Source organism: Erpetoichthys calabaricus, chromosome 5 (assembly GCF_900747795.2).
Source record: "Erpetoichthys calabaricus chromosome 5, fErpCal1.3, whole genome shotgun sequence".
Taxonomy (NCBI): Eukaryota; Metazoa; Chordata; class Cladistia; order Polypteriformes; family Polypteridae; genus Erpetoichthys; species Erpetoichthys calabaricus.
Genome location: NC_041398.2, coordinates 6,670,217 through 6,691,531, shown reverse-complemented (window position 1 = coordinate 6,691,531; position 21,315 = coordinate 6,670,217). Strand labels below are relative to the sequence as shown.

Sequence of the window (21,315 nt, the reverse complement as noted above, 5' to 3'; positions counted from 1 at the left end):
TGATATCAAGTATTCATTTTAGCATTCTAAATGTTCAGACAGCAGGAATATCATGAAGTGAGTGTGTTCTGTGTGCTGATCGCGACCTGCGCCTCCTCTCAGAGCAGAGGAACTCGAAGCTCGTAGCGATTAACAACTGGCTCGGGGAACACTTCATACAAAACATCTGTAGTGCCGTGCGAGGAAAGAAAACACGCCGGACAACGTCTTCATAATGCAGGCGAACACTACTGACTGTTTTTTTGTGAATTTCCCCTTGGGATTAATAAAGTATCTATCTATCTATCTATCTATCTATCTATCTATCTATCTATCTATCTATCTATCTGTCTGTTTACTGAACAGCCTTAAACTTTATAGAACTGTCACCTCTGCTCTCATTGTTAAGGGGTTATGCTGCCACCTAGTGGCACACACTATATAAACAGATTGTGAGGCCTGTCGGCAGTTGAATCTCTTGATTCACTAACACAATTTCTAACTTGTATCTCTGTAGTACTAGGGTGTTGTACCGTGTTAGCCATTATGAATGTAGAGAAAAGCCAAGCAAAATGACACCTTTTATTGGCTAACTAGAAAGATTACAATATGCAAGCTTTCGAGGCAACTCAGGCCCCTTCTTCAGGCAAGATGTAATCAGAATGGATGAATACTAACTTTCTCAAGTTAAATAAAGAGAAAACTGAAATCTTAGAGATTGGCAGTAATGGATACAATGAGGCTATCTGAAATAAACTGGATGCATTAGGATTAAAAGTCAAAACGGAGGTAAAAAGCTTAGTGGTAACTGTTGACTGTAATCTGAATTTTAAATCGCATATTAATCAGATCACTAGGACAGCATTTTTTCACTTAAGAAACATAGCAAAAGTTAGACCTCTTATATCGTTGAAAGATGCTGAGAAATTAGTTTTCAGTCGACTAGATTACTGTAACGCACTCCTCTCAGGTCTACCCAAAAAAGACATAAATCAATTACAACGAGTGCAGAATGCAGCTGCTAGAATCCTTACCAGGAAAAGAAAATCCGAGCACATCTCTCCAGTATTGATGTCACTACACTGGTTACCTGTGTCATTCAGGATTGACTTTAAAATTCTGCTTATGGTTTATAAAGCCTTAAATAATCTCGCCCCGGCTTATATATCGGAATGTCTGACATCTTATATTCCAAATCGTAACCTCAGATCCTCAAATGAGTGTCTCCTTAGAATTCCAAGAGCAAAACTTAAAAGAAGTTGTGAGGCGGGCGGCCTTCTGCTGTTATGCACCTAAAATCTGGAATAGCCTGCCAGTAGGAATTCGCCAGGCTAATACAGTGGAGCACTTTAAAAAACTGCTGAAAACACATTACTGTAACATGGCCTTCTCATAACTTCACTGTAATTTAATCCTGATACTCTGTATATCCATCCATCCATTTTCCAACCTGCTGAGTCCAAACACAGGGTCATGGGGGTCTGCTGGAGCCAATCCCAGCCAACACAGGGCACAAGGCAGGAAACAAACTCGGGCAGGGTGCCAACCCACCGCAGGACACACACAAACACACCCACACCCACCACACACTAGGGCCAATTTAGAATCGCCAATCCACCTAACCTGCATGTCTTTGGACTGTGGGAGGAAACCAGAGCGCCCGGAAGAAACCCACACAGACATGGGGAGAACATGCAAACTCCACGCAGGGAGGACCCGAGAATCGAACCCAGGTCCCCAGATCTCCCAACTGCGAGGCAGCAGCGCTACCCACTGCGCCACTGTGCCGCCCCTCTGTATATCCAATTCATTATAATAACTATTCATTCAAAATCTGTACTAACCCCTACTCTCTCTTCTGTTTCCTTTTCCGGTGTCCTTTTGGTGGTGGCACAACTACTCAAAGCACCGTGATTTTCTAACAATGATGGATGGATTAAAAGCCAGAAGTCTGTATGACCATCACCATCAAGTGACTCCGTGAGAACCCTAACTACAAAGAGGACTATTTCATTTATGTTAGGTAGAATGCCCAGAGGGGACTGGGCGGTCTCGTGGCCTGGAACCCCTACAGATTTTATTTTTTTCTCCAGCTCTCTGGAGTTTTTTTTTTTTTTTTTTCTGTCCCCCCTGGCCATCGGACCTTTCTCTTATTCTATGTTAACTAATGGTGTCTTATTTTAATTTCTTATTTTGTCTGTTATTTTTCTTTTCTTCATTATGTAAAGCACTTTGAGCTACTTTTTGTATGAAAATGTGCTATAGAAATAAATGTTGTTGTTGTTGACTGTAACGTACAGTTAGTATAAAGCAGACGGAGTTCGCTTGTGAAAACTGCTCAGCGTGGTCTGTACACACAAACATGGTGTCAGAAGTGTGAACCTTAACCGCGCAGATTTTACGATAAATCAACCACATATTCAGCTGAAAAGCCATTTGGAAAGTACTTTAGAACCAAGCAACCATGTACACAAACACCATAGCACCTCCAGTCGAGATGAAGATGTCCGGGGACTTGGCTATGAACTGGGAGATCTTTAAAGCAGAATTTCAGGACTTTATGTTAGCCACCGGACTGCATGAGAAACCCGCAGATGTACAAGCAGCCACCCTCAGATGAATAATGGGTAGTGAGTGCCGACATGTCTACTGACACAATCTGCACTTGATGGAGGAACAGCAAAAGGACTCCACTGCCATTTTGACTGCCCTCGAGAGGCATTTCAATTTGACAAAGAATGTCACATTTGAGCGCTTTGTCTTCGGATCCATTAAGCAATAGGAAGGTGAGACAGTAGACGTATTTGTAACTAAACTAAGGCAGAAAGCTGTAACGTGTGATTATGGACAGTTGAAAGACAAACTGATTAGCCTACTAACGTAGGCTAAAGCGAATGACATAATTAACGCAGCAGACATCTGAAAGCAAGCACAACAAGGTACACTCAAGTCCACCAAGTCATGACTTCTGAGCAACCCCGGGAGTGCTGACAAGTGCAAGTACTATGGCAGCACACAAAACCAGAGAAGAGCCACGTGCCCAGCTTTTGGCAAGGTCTTCCGACTCTGTGGGACTCTCAACCACTTCATGATGGTGTGCCTTAAAGCGAAACGAGACCAGCGTCAGCTGCATACGGTAGTCACCCAAGCTGAGCTTGAACAGCAGGAGGACGACGATGCTGATGGACACATATACACCACCAGTATGACGGGGTCACCCAGCTCCAGAGGGAAAAAGTGGTTTGCCAACCTACAGCTCCAAGACACCTGACAATGTTGCCAGCTGGACTAGAGAGTAACGTGCAATGTCAAAAGTTTACGGGATAAACGTAAGCTAGCACCCAATGTAAAGCTAATTCCTAGCCAGACGAGATTAAAACTGTATTGGGGGAGGTGATGAAGTCTGTGGGCCTTTTCCGCACCGAATGTCTGATAAAGGGACATAGTCACAAGCTAGAAATTGAAAGAGTTGAAGCAAATCAAAATCTGCTCCTATCAGGTTCAACATGTGAGTGTTTGGGACTGATGCACATCACAATACCAGAAGGACTTCATAATTTAGAAGGTCATATCACAGAGACGCTGACCGAACACAAACTTACCACCAGATACCGGGACATATTCAGGAATTCCATCAAATATCTCCCTGGGGAAGTACACTTTGACCTGGATCGGACTGTCACACCAGTACAATGCTCACCGCGCAATGTTCCAGTTACCCTCAGGATAGCTGTCAAAGCCCAAATGGACAAACACATAGGGGATGCCCATCCAGCTCCAGTGACTGACCCCACGGAATGGATAAGCAACATGGTCATAGTAAAAAAACCTGTGAAAATCTGAATCTGCATTGATCCAAAGGCATTGAACAAAGCTCTGAAAGGTCCCACTATATAATGCCGACACTCGAAGATGTCCTTTATAAGCTGCCCAAAGCCCGTCATTTTTCATTGGTGGATGCCCGGGACGCCTTCCTACAAATTAAATTACAACGTTCTGGACACCATGGAGGCGAATGCGCTGTCTCATGCTACCCTTTGGCGTGTCAGCTGCTCCTGAGGTGTACCAAAGAAAACAACATGAATTATTAGCTGGCCTGCGTGGTGTCGAGCCGATTGCAGATGATATACTTCTAGTGGGCTGTGGAGACTCTTTGGAGGAAGCCACTCACATCCACAACGCCAATATAATTGCCTTAATGGACCGCTGCAGAGAAGTGAAGCTGAGATTGAGCATCAACAAGCTGCAGTTTAAACTGAACGAAGTTCGTTTTCATGGACAAATACTCTCAGCTGAGGATCTCAAGCCAGAACCAAAGAAGGTAAGAGCTATAAAAGACATGCCTGCTCCCACAGATTCAAAGGGTGTACAAAGGTTCATCAGATTTGTTACATACCTCTTGAAGTTCATGCCCGCCTCTCAGAGGTGTGTGAGCCTTTGCGCAGGCTCCTGGATAAAGACACGCAGTAGCACTGCAGGCTGCTGAAGCACCAGAAGGCCGTGGATGAAGTCAAGCACCTTATCGCTGTGGCGCCAACACTAAGATATTACGATGTTAACAAGCCCATAACAGTACAGAGTGACTCCAGTCAGAATGGCCTCAGCTGTTGCCTACTAAAGGAAGGGCAGCCTGTAGCATTTGCTTCCAGAGCTCTCACCGCAACCGAGCAGAATTACGTTCAGATCGTGAAGGAATGTGTAAGCATTGTGTTTGCATGCCACCACTTTCATAGCTATCTGTATGGTGTGAGGAGATCACTGCTGAAACTGACCACAATCTGCTAGTCACAATCTTTAACAAACCTTTGCTTAGCACCCCAAAATGACTTCAAAGTATGCTACTCTCACTCCAAAACTACGCTCTGGAAGTAACATCTAAACCGGGCCTGATTATGTATGTGAGCGACACGCTGAGCAGAGCTATGATACGCTCTCACGGAACACACACACCACATGTCCAGCATGTACAATGAACAGAACGACATGGAGGACATAAACCAGGCTGACTATGTGAACGTCACGCAACAGTGTCTGTCACAAATCAAAGAGTCCACCGAGAGTGACAAACACCTCCAAATCCTCAAGTCAGTGGTGCTGAACGGATGGTCCGACATGAAGGTGGAAACACCCGTGGCCATTAGGGAGTATTGGGCCTACCGCGACAAAATCAGTCTACAGGACGGGGTACTTTATAAAGGCCAGCGTGTAATTATTACAAAGCAACTACGTACAGAGATGCTATGGCGCATACATTGGAGCCACATAGGTGGAGAAGCCTGCCTTACACAGGCATGCGAGACACTGTTTTGGCCAAATATGCACGGGAAGATTAAAGACTATGTAGGACAGAGCACCATGTGCAACGAATACGCACACGAACAGCAGAAAGAGACCATGATGTCACATCCACTCCCCACACGTCCATGGTAAATTCTGAGTATGGACATATTTAGCTAAGCAGGAAAGGACTTTCTGCTGATGGCTGATCACTACTCAGACTTCTGGGAAGTTGAACTATTGCCTGGCCTATCAGCAGACACCACCATTAAGAGATGTAATGCTCAATTGGCCAGGTACGGCCAGCCCGACCAAGTCATTATGGACATGGGTCCGCAATTTGCTTGCACTATGTTCTCAAAGTTCACTCGGGAGTGGGGTTTCGAGCACGTTACTTTGTTCCCAAAGTACCCTAAAGCCAACGGCAAAGAATCAGCGGTGAAAATTGTTAAAAGCCTTTGCAGACGAGCGAACCATGCGGGTAACGACCCATGGAAAGCGATATTGCTGTGTAGAAACACGCCATCTATGGGCATGGACACCAGCTCCACCATGTGTAGTTATGGATGTCCATGATAAGCTGCATTTTAAAAGGCAAGTCACAAAACAATCATTTGATAAAACTACCAGAGACCTTCCCGAGCTGAACATGAGACAAAGCATAAGAATGAAGCCTCTTCATGGAGACAGAACCGGCATATGGAGACGGGGAACTTGCCTCCAACAGGTAGCCCCACGCTCCTATCTGGTAGATGTGGACGGAGCTCTGTACCGGCGCAACCAAGTGGACCTCAGTCCCGCCGAGTCTACGTTCATAGAAAAGTTTCAGGCTAACACAGAGCCCAGCGAGGCACCACGTCAAGATATGCCGACCGAGGCCAAAGCGGAGGACCAGCCGGAGCATCAGCCTGAAACCGACAGCGCGGCCATCTCACAGACAGGGAAGATGAAAACTGAGAATACATCTGACATCTCGCACTACACACGCAGCGGCAGACGGATTCAGCCGCCGAAAACACTCGACCTCTGCATATTTACTGGATGTGTTTATGTTTGTTCACTTTCTTGAAATGTTCGAGTTAAAAAAAAAATAGCAAAAAGTTTTTCTGTGTAAATAACTAACACCAGAGAATGTGCTGGACTACAAAGTCAGAAGAAGGGGGCTGTTAAGGGTTATGGTGCCACCTAGTGGCAGACACTATATAAACAGATTGAGAGTCCTGTTGGCAGTGGACTGTAATGTACAGTTAGAATAAAGCAGACAGAGTTCACTTGTGGAAAACGGCTCTGAGTGGTCTGTACACACAAACAGAGTGCCAACCTCGGAGGGCCTGGCTGTGCAGTGTGGGGGCGGCCAAGATGGGGGGCGGCAGAAAGGAGTTCGTGCTGCAGAGTCTCACGAGTGATGGGTGAGCCGGGGAGACAGAAGGAGGTGGGCTGAGATCACGTGACGAGAGACCCTGCATTTGTAACCTCTATTTTAATGGATTTATTTCTTATGGATTTTATATCCACCTTTCAATGGTTTTAAGGATTTATTTGTGATTTTTTTTGAGAACACTGCACATGTGGACACTTTAGATTTTACATTTGACTGTTTTTCAATAAAAGCACTCGAGCACTTTCCACCATCCCCTAACTTCTATGAGATTTGTCCGCTCATCTTGGTCATAACTATCGATGGTGTTGGTTCAACAGACTCCTATGTGGGAAGAGGGAGTCTGGAGGGGCCGGCATCGTCACATATTACATACTGAAGTCCACATCAGAGTCCATGTTAGTCCTCTTTATTAGTCAAATTGTCCATCCCATAATAAGTTCTCGTCTCCTGCTTATCAGAGTTGTGTGAATGTTGTTGGTGAGGAGAATCGACTGACTGATGTTAATCCACTCAAATAATGAATTTTTGTTTTTTTCTTTGTCCATGCCAGTAATTTATCAGATTATTGAGTAAAGACCCCACCTGTTAGACTCTCTTAAGGTAACTGAAGACCACTCAGTCTACGAAACAGAATCATAGGATTCATTAATAGACACAAGAATTGCAGAAATATGAAAAATTCTTAAAAATTGATAAGAGACAGGACACCAGACAGACAGACAGACAGACACACACACACACACGTAACACACAGCAGGCGCTCGCCGCTCTCGGCTCCTTCACAGTTTTTTAGATTTTCTTGGTTATTCAAGTCGTTTTATCTCAGGATTTGGGAGACTTAATCACGTCTGTTGAACAGGCTCGTCTACTCCTGCACCCTACGATTAACACACACAGATCCTAGTCACACAATTGGGTATAAGTGGTGCCCTGATGCCAGTCCCGCTGTAATAGCCCACCTCAGACTCATTCCACTTAACTACATAAGAGTGACCCCTCCAGTCTGTCACTTCTCAGTGTCCCACACTGGGACTCGCTGTCACCAGCACTAACAAATGTACAGATGTCTCTGAGACACATGAAGGCTCGTTTAACATTTGGTTTTATGCCAGTTACCAACCAAGGGGGTCTTACTTCTGCTGCACTTGCTCTTCTGTAGCCAGCAGACACACCACATGCACTTCAGATCAGGTCATCTACCACAACCTCAGCATATTCAGGCCTGGCCAGTACTCGGTTTGGAGACCATCTAGGAAAAGCTTGGGTGTCTGCTAGAAGAGGTGTTGGTGAGGCCAATAGGGGGCTTACCTGGTGGTCTGAATGTGGATCCCAATGCCCCAGTGCAGTGACGAGGACACTGTGCTGTATAAATGGTGCTGTCCTTCAGATGAGGTGTATAACTGAAGTCCTGACTCTCTGTGGTTATTAAAGATCCCTGTGTGTCCTCCATGAAGATGTCTTTGCTAAATTGCCCTCCAAGGCCTTGTCATTGTGCCCCCCTAATCATCACCTGTCTCTCATTAGCTAACTGTTTCTCTCACCACTTCACCATCTAATAGCTCATGTGTGGTGAGCATACTGGCACAAAAATGGCTGCCATCACATCATCAGGTGGATGCTGCACATCAGTGGTGTTTGAAGTTGCTCCCCACTCACTGTGTAAAAGAGCTTTGACTAGTGAGAAAAGCACAATAAAAATATAAAGAATTATTATTATTATTCAAGTACAACCTCTCAGAGTTGATAACACCCTGGGCAAGAAAGCAGCAATTTCCAACATCCGTTGCCCTAATATTTACTTCTGTCACTCAAGAAATAAAGACAAAGTACAGAAATGTCAAAGGAATGTGTCATTTAATAAGTTGGGATCAAATATAAGTGATCAGCGTGGACCTCAGCGTTATCATCTGCAGTGCACCACCTATTGGAATGTAATTCATCTATATATATAAAATTGTTTTCGTGTTTGAAACAGAAATTACGTATGACCACGCGATATGTAAATTACGTATTACGTAGTGCACCCCGAGTCTCCCTCTCCCAGTCCTCCGCTCTGGACTCCAGCGCTGAGAGACAGACAAAACTGCCACATTGGAACTTTTTTTTTTTAATACCCAGTACTTGATAGTAGAAGACATGAAGAAAACAGCTTTGCTTCTTTCCACTTTTTAACTCTGCTGAGCTGTAAACCGCCTTCAGTGATAAGGGGTCGTAAGAACAAAGTGGACACTAGGAGGCGCTGTTTAAATTTGAATCACATGGGATGTGTTGTTCAGACGGCAATGTGAAATTAACACCTTTAAGCCATCCACCTGTACCGTTGTTGTCTCTTATTTCTGGCGCAAATCCACATTCAAGTGATTTTTTACAGAACATTATGAAATAAATTCGTATTTTCAGATGTCATCGTTTGGCAGCACGGCTCCTACCGAACAGTCTGGGTTTATGTCAACATTTAAAATACCGGGGCAAATCCCCCAAAAAAAATTTATTGGGGAACTTGAGGAACCATCAACATCGACAAAAAGAGTCAGGTTACACAGAGAAAGTGAGACAGAAGCAGATCGAGAGAGAAGGCTCGCTTATCAACGTATACGACAATCACAATTGAGGGCCTCACAAACACCCGAACAACGTGCTGAACAGAATCGAATTCGACGGATGCAGTATTCACAGGCTACCACGTCACACAGCCGTCAGGGTCTGTATATGGAGGGATTCAATTATAAAAGATTATTGCCTACATCCAAAAGTTACAATAGGAGAAGTGGACATCGTCTATCAGTAATGCCAAGCAAAGAAGTTTAAATTTGAATCACGTGGGATGTGTTGTTTAGACAGCAAGGTGAAATTAACACCTTTAAGCCATCCACCTGAACCATTGTTGTCTCTTATTTCTGGCGCAAATCCACATTCAACTCATTTTCTACAGAACATTAGGAAATACAATTTGTGTTTTCAGATGACATCCTTTGGCACCACGGCTGCTACTGAAGAGTCTGGCTTTATGCCGACATTTAAAATACGGGGGCAAATCTATCACAGAATTGAGTCATTAATGCCGTTGCCTGATGAGAGCCACAAATTCCTCCAAATGTGTTTTTTTGGGAATGAAGACGAAGAAGCAACATTACGTTGTGATACAATTCCTGGTACCAACAAAGAAATTGTTCTTGACATCCAAAAAATTATGCATGAACATAATGCGTTAGTGAAAATGTTCAAAACCGCTCTCGAAAGAATGGCGACAGATCAATACAAATTAATCATTAGAGCAGATAAAACTCCAGTTAATGAGCATGAGTGAAGATTTAACACACCTACCATTAATGAAGTGGCAGTTGTATTGGTCGGAGAACATGTCGGCACCAGAGACATTGTCCTTCAAAGACGTCAAGAAGGCTTGCAGCATATTTCAGAAACGCACAGGTCATACGATGCTTTGCAATATCCCATCATTTTTTTCAAACGAGAAGATGGGTATGACTTTAATTTAAAGCAAATTAATGTCAAGACTGGAGCTCTTACAAATAAAAAAATTCCAGCCATGGACTATTTGTCCACGTCACCTCTGCCACTGAGCATATTTGAGAACATCAATGGAATGAAATGCAAAAAGAGTATGGCCAATAAATGACACATAAACTTATAAAATACAGAAAGTCCAAGCAGAGTGAACCAACGCCAAGTAGAGAGGGGTCAAATTTGATCTTCAGTGGTGGGGGTACAGAAGGGGCCACATCTGCTTTTTGGAGTTTTCTGTCAAGTAAATGAAGCCTAAGCTTTGTGTAGCTGACACTCTCTCAAAGCAGAGCTTTCTAATCGTCCATCCTGCTGTTGGAGTTTATTGAGCTCCTGTGGCCTCCAGCTTGTAGTCACGACGTGAAGAAACGTTGTCTTGGGTATCGATAGAAGAAGGTGCTGAACTCAAAACTGAAACCTGAACCAACACATTCGGAGTGTAAAGCGTCCTTCACACACCACCCCAGGATATACTGACATGGAGCAAAGTGACATCCGTTATATTTTTAGGTTAATTTATCAAATGAACAGCTGGGTCAGCAGAGATCCCTGTGTGTTTCTGCTTTGTCTTCCCTTTTTCTCTTATATGTCAGAAAATAAAATCAGTTCAATTTTCATTGTGCATTTATTATGGTGTTCCATTTCTCAAAACATTATTATTATTATTATTTTAAATAATGTTCCTTCTGTACATTAATTGATATTCATCACAACTGTGGTCCCCAATGCTAACCCTAGCATGCTGTTGTGACTCCCTCTTCAGGTCTTAAACATTTCTCTTTGAATCCTGAAGGTTTCATTTTATTTGTGTTTAGATCTTCTTAAATTCACACTTTTTAACTCACCCTTGACACACAGCTGATGAATGTGTTTGGTTTGTAAAGACTCTCAGCATTTATAAATGATAACCTAAATTAGCAAAAAGACTTATAAAGCCCCTCTACATTGACCTGTCATGTGACGGCTCTCTTTTTAGTCTCCTGTCCTCCTCGACTGTACCTCCCCAGAATCTGATTGGACAGCATTGGCTGTCAGCTGACATCACTAAATGACTTCTTCAATATCAGGGTTAAGAACGGCTGTCTGCACTCAGCCATCAGATGACATCCCAGAGACGGTACAAGTTCATTGCTACTCAGATAAGGCCTCATCTCCAAACCTCCGAAACAAAAATTTTCCCCTTGTTTTCAGTGGCACCCCGTGGTAGCTGGCACTGCACTGTGGATTTGATTTGACTTCTCCATTTTTTATTATTACATTGAACTTTTTCAGTTGTTTTCAGTCCCTGTATGGCTGACGTACTGGCAATACAGTTTCTGAGTCCTTCATGAAATCTTACGTGTTGCTGATGACGGCTGATACAGGAGGACCACTTTCAACATTCAGAAGAGCTAAGAGGCTTTCCACAAGTAAGCCAGTCGTTGACAAATATGAAGGCCACTGCTGTTTGAAAAGCATTAACCACATTTACGACAACAATGAGTTTTTTTCTTGCACCTATAAGTTGTTGAAGAAGATTCTTGCTGTTTGAGAAATATGTGTTGTATTCCAGTGTGTATTCACATGTGGCACTGAGGTGACCGTACATCTAGAATCTGTTTCACACTTTCAGTATTTTCTCCACTGTTCTTATATACCTATGAACTACTTTCAACTGGAAGTCTTTAAAGAATTGTTTTCATTGAGGAGGCAATGGGAAGATCATTTGTCATTTCTGGGACAGGCTTTATTCCAATATGACTTTGCGTGTGTCTCAGAAAACATCTTCTGGAAGAGTACCCTTTACCACATTCAGAACAGGTGTACTGCTTCAATCCAGTGTGGATCTTTCTGTGGCACCTAAGTGCGCTTTGACATGAGAATCATTTGCCACACTCTGGACAGCAATAAGGTTTCTCTCCGGATCTTTAAGAGTCCTGCTGTCTGAGAAAAACTTGCAACAGTCAGAACATCGCTGTTGCTTACCAGAATGAATTATGTTATGATTGTGAAGAGAACTGTTATATGAGAATCACATTCCACATTCAGCACAACTGTAAGGCTTCTCTCCAATATAACTTCCTATGATTATACAGAGAATTGAGGCATGAGAATAGTTTGCCACATTCCAAGCAATGGTGAGGTTTCTCTCCGGTGTGAAGTCTGATGTGACACTGTAGGGTGCTTTTTTGTGAGACCTGCTTAACACATTCAGGACAACAATAAGGTTTCTCGCCAGTGTGAGTTCAGATGTGGAACTGAAGTATGCTTAAGTCTAAGGATCGTTTCCCCCATTCAGAACAGCAAAAATATCTTTCTCCAGTGTGGATTTTGGTGTGTATATGAAGACTTTTCTTGATTACATAACATTTGCCACATTCAGAACAGACAAACTGCATTTTATCTTCAGTGTGAGTTTGTGTGTGTACTCGAAAACACCTACTGTTGAAAAACCTTTTTCCTCATTGAGAACAGCAATATGGCTTCTCTCCAGTATCAATTTATTTGTGCCTTTGAAAACTGAGTTTGTCAGAATATTGTTTGCCACATTCTGGACAACAATAAGGTTTTTCTCCTGTGTGGATTCTTCTATGACTCTGAAGATGGCTTCTCCTTGAAAACGGCTTACCACATTCATGACAACAATATGGTTTATCTCCAATGTGAATCTTCATATGCTTATTTAGATCACTTTTGTGTGTGAATTGTTTGCCACATTCTAAACATTTTTTTCCAGTATGAATTTGGTTTTCTTTCTCCACTTGCTGTCGATCAGTTTTGATGGCTTCTGTCTGTGTTACTCCAGTAGCAGGGAGAGAAGTGCACTGCAAAAAGGCTTCTGTCAGGTTCTGTGATCCTCCTGCTGATTTCATTATACCTTTCTCATTGTATTGAAGAGAGGGCTGACCAAATGAAGGTGGAGAGAAGCTGCCATTCTTCTGTAAATCTGAAATAACACAAACATTTTAATTATTGTTCTTTCCTCCCGACACCTTTATCTAAAGTGACTCACAACATTTGAGACACAATTGGTTACATTTCTCTTGTTTTTCAACTGGAGCACAGGCAGGTCATGTGACTTGTTTGTGGTCACATGGTGTCAATAGCTGAATTTAAACCTGCAACTTCAGGGTTTGACATCTAAATTCCTAAACACTACCCGCCTTTAAAAATAAATGAAACAATACAAGTAAAGTGGTGGCACGCTGGTTGGCATTTCTTCCTCACATTGAGGTGCCATTTATGGTCTGGACACTCCGTGCTTGTTCTTTACATGTTTTGATGCTGTCTGTTCAATTTCTCCACCTTTCTCTCACATGTGAAAGACAGGCCTAATCTGATAAATCGATCACAAATCAAAATAAGCCGATTTTCACTCCAAATGACTTGACCGATGATCAGCAAATTAGCTGATCTAAACATCTGATCTTGAATGATAAAAAGCATTCAAGACAAACTTCCAACATTACCAAAATACAAAAACACATCCTCACCAGTCTAAGACTTTAATTGCCTTCCTACAAGAGATAACTAATTTGCAGTTTGTAATATTTGTGAAAAAAGAAGTCAGTGATGGAGGATTCTCTGCTAACACTTTCAACAATACAAACCTAATTCAGCATCTGAGAAGTCAACACAAAAGGGACTGGTGAGAAGAACGAGCTGTTCAAAGGCTGAGGCGACCATCAAGCTTAGTCTAACTCAGTCAACTACTCTCACTCGGCCTCCTTCTGGAGGATCAACAGAAGTCATTGACCCACCTGTGCCCTCCTTATACGAGTGGGGACCATGAGGGTCTGTTCATTATGGCAGCACACGTTGTGAATGACAGGAGGACCAGACTGTCCTCAGAACATGCAGAGATGCTTATATTCTTAGATAAGAAATTCTTATCTTAGATTAGATAAGAACCTGAAGCGTTCACCAAGGCTGTCTTGTGTTCTTCTTGTCGTAGTCGACGGCTACAAATATCTAATTGAACACTTTATTTGATTAGAAATGTGGAGTATGATTAAGACATGTCTTTTGTTTTGATCAGCTTGTTTTTGTTCCATTATGTTTGCATTATGGGTAAATTTTCTTTGTGTATGCTGTATACCGTAGCACTTTATTAGAGAATGTGAAGTTTATGCATGGATAAAAATACATTTATTATTATGAAGAAAAAAAAAGTATTATTGATATCAGCAGATCCTAATGGAATGGGTGATCAATATCAGGTCTAAAGACTCTGATCAGAGCCACCCTACTCAATAATGTGTCTGAATTTGGGTTTTATCTTCATAATTGTAATGTATGTAATGATATTTACATCCTCTAGAACCTGATCTGGACTAAAAATAAACACACAAATATATCCGCTTGTGTTAGGGGGGCACAGTGTTGAGCACAGCTGCTTTATTGTTCGGGTGTCCTGGGGTCAAATCCTGCCAGCAATTGTTCCACATAGGGGCTATGAATGGTGTTTCTGGTTATTCTGGTTCTTCCCCTCATTCCCATAAACATGCAGGTGAAGTGGAGTGGTGCCTACAAACTGACCCGATGTGATTGTTGGAGATGGAGATGATCTAGGGCCCTTCCAAGTGAAGATTTCACACCACTCCCAACTTGTCCAGGAAATGCTGCCCCGGCAAGTTCAGGCTGACAGCAGAACACAAGATGCTGAAAAAAAGACCCTGAGACCCCCTGAATGTCATCATGGCTCGTACAGGTAGCTCATGTCACTGTTAACATGAAAGTGCAGTAGATTACCATTAGAAGGATGAGGCACATATTAGGTGTGCACTGGCTTGGGCAAATTCACTCTTATTTAGCGCAAAGGGCTGAGGATTTTAATCTTACTTACTCATTTCTATTTGTGGACATTTCTGCCTTAACTGCCACACAATTTAAGAAATATACAAGTCTTTAACAAAATATAACTTTTGCTATTCTCATTGAACATAATACACTGTTGGCCTAACATACATCCCCGCTTCAGTCAAAGCTTCACGATGTTCAAATCATGCGCTGAACACTTGAGATTTTTCCTTATTCACCAAAGTTTTTCTAATTTATCATTTATTAGGTAACCTATTCTTTGTCATCATGCACCCGAGCAGGTGATCTATATCCAAGTTTAATTAACTGTGTATTCCACTCTCATTTCAATCTTCTAGAAACATCAAAGCACCCACCGTTATAATTTATAAATGCTCTCTTTCTTTTATATTTAATCACATTACTCACTTATTCCAACACTCCCAGGTGACTCTTCTTCTTCTCCTCCATTTCCATCAGTGATTTTCTCTTCAGACTCCGATAACTCTGATTTCAGCTCGGCAGAATTCTCCTGCATAGCCAGTCGTCCCGTATTAGTGGACCAGGGCTGTAAACTGGATGGAGTTTCTTCACAAGCATCTTGCTTAAAAATATCCTCAGTTTCATGCTTTTGAAGTTCAAGACCAATGGAGAAATCATTTAAATCCTCAGCTTTGATGGCAGCAGTCACCCCCTTGCACTCCTCCTCCTCTTTAAAAACTGAAATTCTTTCTTCGTGATCCTCCAGCTTCACACACATCCTCTGGTGTGAGCCACTCATAGTCCTCTTCTTTAATGTCCACTGTTCTTTCATCCACACAATTTTCTTTGGCAGATGCCATGCTCTGTGGGAAACACTTCTCTCTCTTTAAGTGTCTGCCCTTCTCTTCTCAGATTCACTTCTCACATGGACAGGCCTGAGCTGGAGGCCATTAGACACCTCAGTGTATGGCCACGTGAAATGGGAAAGTCCTGTGAAAATAAAAGTGGCAGAATTAACTTAATAAAGTCAGTAAAAATAATGAGCACACTTCAGGGTCACAGTGCCCTCCATGAGGTTTGGTTCAAAGACACATTTTCCTTGATTTCCTCCACAGCCTTACTGTTTAAAATTACAAATCAAACAATTCAGATGTGATCAAAGTGCCTTGCAGATCTTCATTAAAGGGGATTTCCACACATTTCAGTGCCACCATGAAGATATGACAATACTTTATCTACACGGCCCCATCATATTTGGACACAGCAATGGCAGGTCTATTAAAGCCGTCATATTTAGGGCTTTGTTGGATATCCTTGCTGGACTTGAACTGCGCATCGGGAGCTTCATTCTGTTAAGTTGTTATATTCTATATCTTATATATGTGCTCCTATTTGTACGATTACTGGACTGCATCCCGACTGGGAGAAGGACATTCAGGGTTTGAGGAGAGTGGGTTTGTAGGAGGTTACTCATGACGGGTGTGTTTTATGGGAGAGAAGAATAACAAGTGTGTGGCTATCATCAAAGGTGTTGTGTTGTTATTTAAGTTTAACATTCAGAGTAGAAGATGGCTGATAATTAGAGAATCCTGCCTGCATTTGACAAGAGAAAGGCGAGAGCTGGAAAAATGAAGATTTAATATGGACACGGTTTACTGAGCTTAGAAATAAAAAAACGCACTTGGGGTTGGACTGTCGCTTACAAGGACAGCATTGAGATGTCAATTTGAGCAGAAGACCTGAACAAAGATGAAGGTGTGACTATTCTGATAGAAAGGCCTGATGTCGTGTTTAAAGGAGAAAAAGGATCGTATCTATGAGGATATTCAGATTTTACAGAATTAAAAGGGCGAGTGTAGTTTCTGTGGTGGATTAGATCATCGATTTGGAGCAGAGATACTCCTGATGGGTAATTCCACGTCAAATCATCACACTTTTGGACCTCATCATCAAAGATTTTAACAAAACCAAATTTTCTGGAGATGTTTATGACATTATAAGGTAGCTTTAGTAAACTATTGGCCAATTTTAAAATAGGGTTTTTAAACTATTCAAATGTTAACATTATAATCACTCATAACCTGGCCATTTTTTAATTTTGGTGATTGCATAGGATTTACACAAACTAGAGAGCTAGAAAAGAGATTTAAAATGATATGAGAATCATTACTGTGCAACTTTAGGTAGAAATAGCCAGTCAAGGTCATAATCCTGCACAGTTTTCAAATTTTGTGATCTTAAATCTCCTTATTATTGTTGATCCAAGACACGTGCAATTTCAGTTCCATGGGTCACTCAGATGACCAAATCAGCAGGCTAAGTCTTGTTAAAATCTGTGATGATGAGGTCACACTATAAACTTGTATTCATCCTCCTACTGAGGCTAAAAGTGAAGGAAAACTGGAGGCTCAGAAATGTCTGTGTGGTCTCACAGTCACAGCACTTCACTGGTACAATAAAGAAAAGGAGATCACGCTGAAGACAGACAAGTTTCACAAGTGGATACCACAGTTTGTTACTAGCTGGATGAAGATGGAATGACGGAATTAACACAGCCAACTATGTCCAAAAAACTAAGAAACACGAGCCTAACTGCAAAATTGAGGGCACAACAATATCCCAGAGACTTTTACGAATCTGAAAGATGACTTTTCTGCAAGTTTTGCCAGCAAACCATAGACTGGACACGAGAAGATACATACAATGACTGCGTCAAAACTAAAACCCATCTCAAGAACAAGGAGAAATCAAGATCAATAGGTGTTCACCTTCAGGTAACAAAAGAGGAGATAACAAAATCATCAAATGCAAGATGTCAGTTTGTGGAGGATTTAGTGGCCTTGTTTGCGGAGTCGGACGTACCACTTGAAAAAATATTACGAAGATGTGTCTTTTCTTTATTAAACACTAGCAGTACTCGGCATTGCTTCCGAAAAGTATAACCGGTGAATTTCCCAAATGAAAGAAACAGAACATAGAAATAGAACAGTTTTCTGATTCACATTTTATTGTAAGTTCCCACACTCTGGATTCTGTCTGCTGTGGCGTTTCAGATGCTTTTGAAATAGACTTTTTTCTGGCATCTGAAGTGAACCTTCCAATTCTACGTGTTTTTTTCGGTGTCATGGGTAAATTAGCGAAAAGCAGGACATTTATAATGTGTTACATGGTATTACATACGGAATAAGCACCACAGTGAGATAAATTGACCTTGTATACAATATGTCAGAAAGCTAACAAATAGCACCAGTCAGTCAGAAAGAGCAACACTGAAATTGTACTGTGAGCCAGAAAGCGAGCAAATAGCACCACAAATCCGGAAAGCCAGTGAGAAAGAGTAGCACTGAAACCATATTGGGAAAAATGGTGGGGAAGAGTGCTCTGTTTGTAAGGAGCACTGGTTTTGAACAATGCTGCCATCTAATGGATGTTGGCGATGGTAACTACAGAGAGAAATGACATACAACCACTGGTGCGTGTGGGGAAAATGGTGGGGGAAGGATGCTGTCTTTTTAAGGTGAGTGTCTGTTCAAACGTGGTGTGATATACAGGAGTTTTGCAAATGAAATACAGCACTATCAGTGTGAGTGGAAGTGTGACCCGCAGAAACACGGGTGTGTCAGCTGGTCATGTGCATTGGGTCGTTCACGTTTTACATCCATACGGCAGTTCCCCTTCACCCTATCAAAGCAGTTGGCCTTCTCATACTTGGACACTTGCACCATCTTTTGGCAATTTAAAGAAACATGGGTAAAGTGTGACAAACAGGGATCAAACCTGCTGCTAGATGGCGCCGATGTGAACGTCTGTTGCAATGTGCGGCCATCTTGTTGATGATAAGTACGGGGATGTGTGCCGAACGTTGTGTCAGTGAAAAGGTGCCCTGCGCTTCACCATGAACATTTTTCTCAACCAAACATAACCGATGACCTCCTCCTGGTCACAATGGAGCCCCATCCCCAGTTTGGTGGCGATCGGATGCCCGGTGCAGATTTATATGGCGGACAAACATACATACACACACACACACATACAGTTAGGTCCATAAATATTTGGAAAGAAAAAACTTTTTTCTAATTTTGGTTCTGTACATGACCACAATGAATTTTAAATGAAATAACTCCAATGCAGTTGAAGTGCAGACTTTCAGCTTTAATTCAGTGGGGTGAACAAAACGATTGCATAAAAATGTGAGACAACTAAAGTATTTTTTGAACAAAATCCCTTCATTTCAGGGGCTCAAAAGTAATTGGACAATTGACTCAAAGGCTATTTCATGGGCAGGTGTGGACAAGTCCATCGTTATGTCCTTATCAATTAAGCAGATAAAATGCCTGGAGTTGATTTGAGGTGTGGTGCTTGCATGTGGAAGATTTTGCTGTGAACAGACAACATGCAGTCAAAGGAGCTCTCCATGCAGGTGAAAGAAGCCATCCTTAAGCTGTGAAAACAGAAAAAACCCATCCAAGAAATTGCTACAATATTATGAGTGGCAAAATCTACAATTTGGTACATCCTGAGAAAGAAAGCAAGTACTGGTGAAGTCAGCAACGCAAAAAGACCTGGACGTCCATGGAAGACAACAGTGGTGGATGATCTCAGAATCATTTCCATGGTGAAGAGAAACCCCTTCACAACAGCCAACTAAGTGAACAACACTCTCCAGGGGGTAGGCGGGCGTATCGATATCCAAGTCTACCATAAAGAGAAGACTGCATGAAAGTAAATACAGAGGGTGCTCTGCAAGGTGCAAGCCACTCATAAGCCTCAAGAATAGAAAGGCTAGATTGGACTTTGCTAAAGAACATCTAAAAAAGCCAGCACAGTTCTGGAAAAACATTCTTTGGACAGATGAAACCAAGATCAACCTCTACCAGAATGATGGCAAGAAAAAAGGATGGAAAAGGCGTGGAACAGCTCATTATCCAAAGCAGAGCACATCATCTGTAAAACACGGTGGAGGGAGGCAGTGTGATGGCTTGGGTGTGCATGGCTGCCAGTGGCACTGGGACACTCGTGTTTATTGATGATGTGACACAGGACAGAAGCAGCTGAATGAATTCTGAGGTGTTCAGAGACATACTGTCTGCTCAAATCCAGCTCATGATACAGATGGACAATGACCCAAAACATACAGCCAAAGCAACCCAGGAGTTTATTAAAGCAAAAAAGTGGAAAATCCTTGAATGGCCAAGTCAGTCACCTGATCTTAACCCATTTGAGCAGGCATTTCACTTGTTGAAGACTAAACTTCAGACAGAAAGGTCCACAAACAAACAGCAACTGAAAGCCACTGCAGTAAAGGCCTGGCAGAGCATTAAAAAGGAGGAAACCCAACATCTGGTGATGTCCAGGAGTTCAAGACTTCAGGCTGTCATTGCCAGCAAAGGGTTTTCAACCAAGTATTAGAAATGAACATTTGATTTCCAGTTATTTAATTTGTCCAATTACTTTTGAGCCCTTGAAATGAAGGGGATGTGTTAAAAAATGCTTTAGTTGCCTCATATTTTTATGCAATCATTTTGTTCACCGCACTGAATTAAAGCTGAAAGTCTGCACTTCAACTGCATCTGAGTTGTTTCATTTAAAATTCATTGTGGTAATGTACAGAACCAAAATGAGAAAAAAGTTGTCTCTGTCCAAATATTTATGGAACTAACTGTAGATAGATAGATAGATAGATAGATAGATAGATAGATAGATAGATAGATAGATAGATAGATAGATAGATAGATAGATAGATAGATAGATAGATAGATAGATAGATAGATAGATAGATAGATAAACTGTGTGTTGTGGTGGTGAAGGCTTTGGCCTTTAAACCCAGATGTTGTTGGTTCAAATCCCATTACTGACACCACTGTGTGACCCTGAGGTGGTCACTTTACCTTCACTAATTGTATCACAAATGTCAGATAAAGACATCAGCCAAATCAATAAATGTAAATTTACAAATAAATCAGAGCAGAGTCAGGCAGGTGTAGCACAGAGTCATACACATCAGTCAGAAAAGGCAAGAAAAATGAATATAGTGAAGAGTGGTGTCTCAGTATGGATGTGTGGATCTAAGTTGATCTCGTCAGGGATTGAGGTCTCATATTAGGATGGTGTTAAAGACAATGCTGATAAGTTAAATAGTTAAATTTAAAAAGGCAAACTTAGAAGGAGATATTATAGTCCTGACGGGTTTGAATTGTCCAAATTTGAACTGAACTAACCTGATGAAGAGTGGAGCAGAAGAACAGGAGTCTGTAGACGTAACCAGCGGCTGATTTTTAACACACAAACAAGGAGCGATTGCCACAATGTGAAGGTCTGTAATAATCAGGGTGGAGGTGAGGACTCTTGGAATGCAGCAGTGCTGTGCTGTGCCACCATGCCGCCTCTCAATTTAA

General features: G+C 42.0%; 5 protein-coding genes across 32 annotated transcripts in view; 2 read left to right on the top strand and 3 right to left on the bottom strand.

Annotated features, from left to right (window-relative positions):
- Positions 1 to 21,315, top strand: part of LOC114641503 (tripartite motif-containing protein 16-like) — a 1,283,323-nt gene that overhangs the window by 259,516 nt on the left and 1,002,492 nt on the right. The gene's annotated exons all lie outside the window — the stretch shown is intronic.
- LOC114652539 (tripartite motif-containing protein 16-like) overlaps positions 1 to 21,315 on the top strand; it is an 837,738-nt gene that overhangs the window by 139,794 nt on the left and 676,629 nt on the right. The gene's annotated exons all lie outside the window — the stretch shown is intronic.
- The window catches only part of LOC114652414 (tripartite motif-containing protein 16-like), a 1,097,043-nt gene that overhangs the window by 656,676 nt on the left and 419,052 nt on the right, over positions 1 to 21,315 (bottom strand). The window lies entirely within an intron of this gene.
- LOC114643026 (tripartite motif-containing protein 16-like) overlaps positions 1 to 21,315 on the bottom strand; it is a 1,170,030-nt gene that overhangs the window by 929,538 nt on the left and 219,177 nt on the right. The window lies entirely within an intron of this gene.
- Positions 1 to 21,315, bottom strand: part of LOC127527845 (zinc finger protein 184-like) — a 579,825-nt gene that overhangs the window by 401,569 nt on the left and 156,941 nt on the right. Inside the window, exons 2-3 of one of the 2 annotated variants that reach the window (XR_007934997.1) lie at positions 15,368 to 15,910; positions 12,218 to 13,085 (exon numbers count right to left, since the gene is read on the bottom strand). Coding sequence is in view for 1 of the 2 variants with exons in the window: in XM_051927985.1 (XP_051783945.1) it covers positions 12,640 to 13,085; positions 15,368 to 15,752 (831 nt within the window). In the remaining variant the exon portion in view is untranslated. Of the gene's footprint in view, positions 1 to 12,067; positions 13,086 to 15,367; positions 15,911 to 21,315 lie in introns of those variants that run through there. The other variant, XM_051927985.1, reaches the window with a different exon arrangement.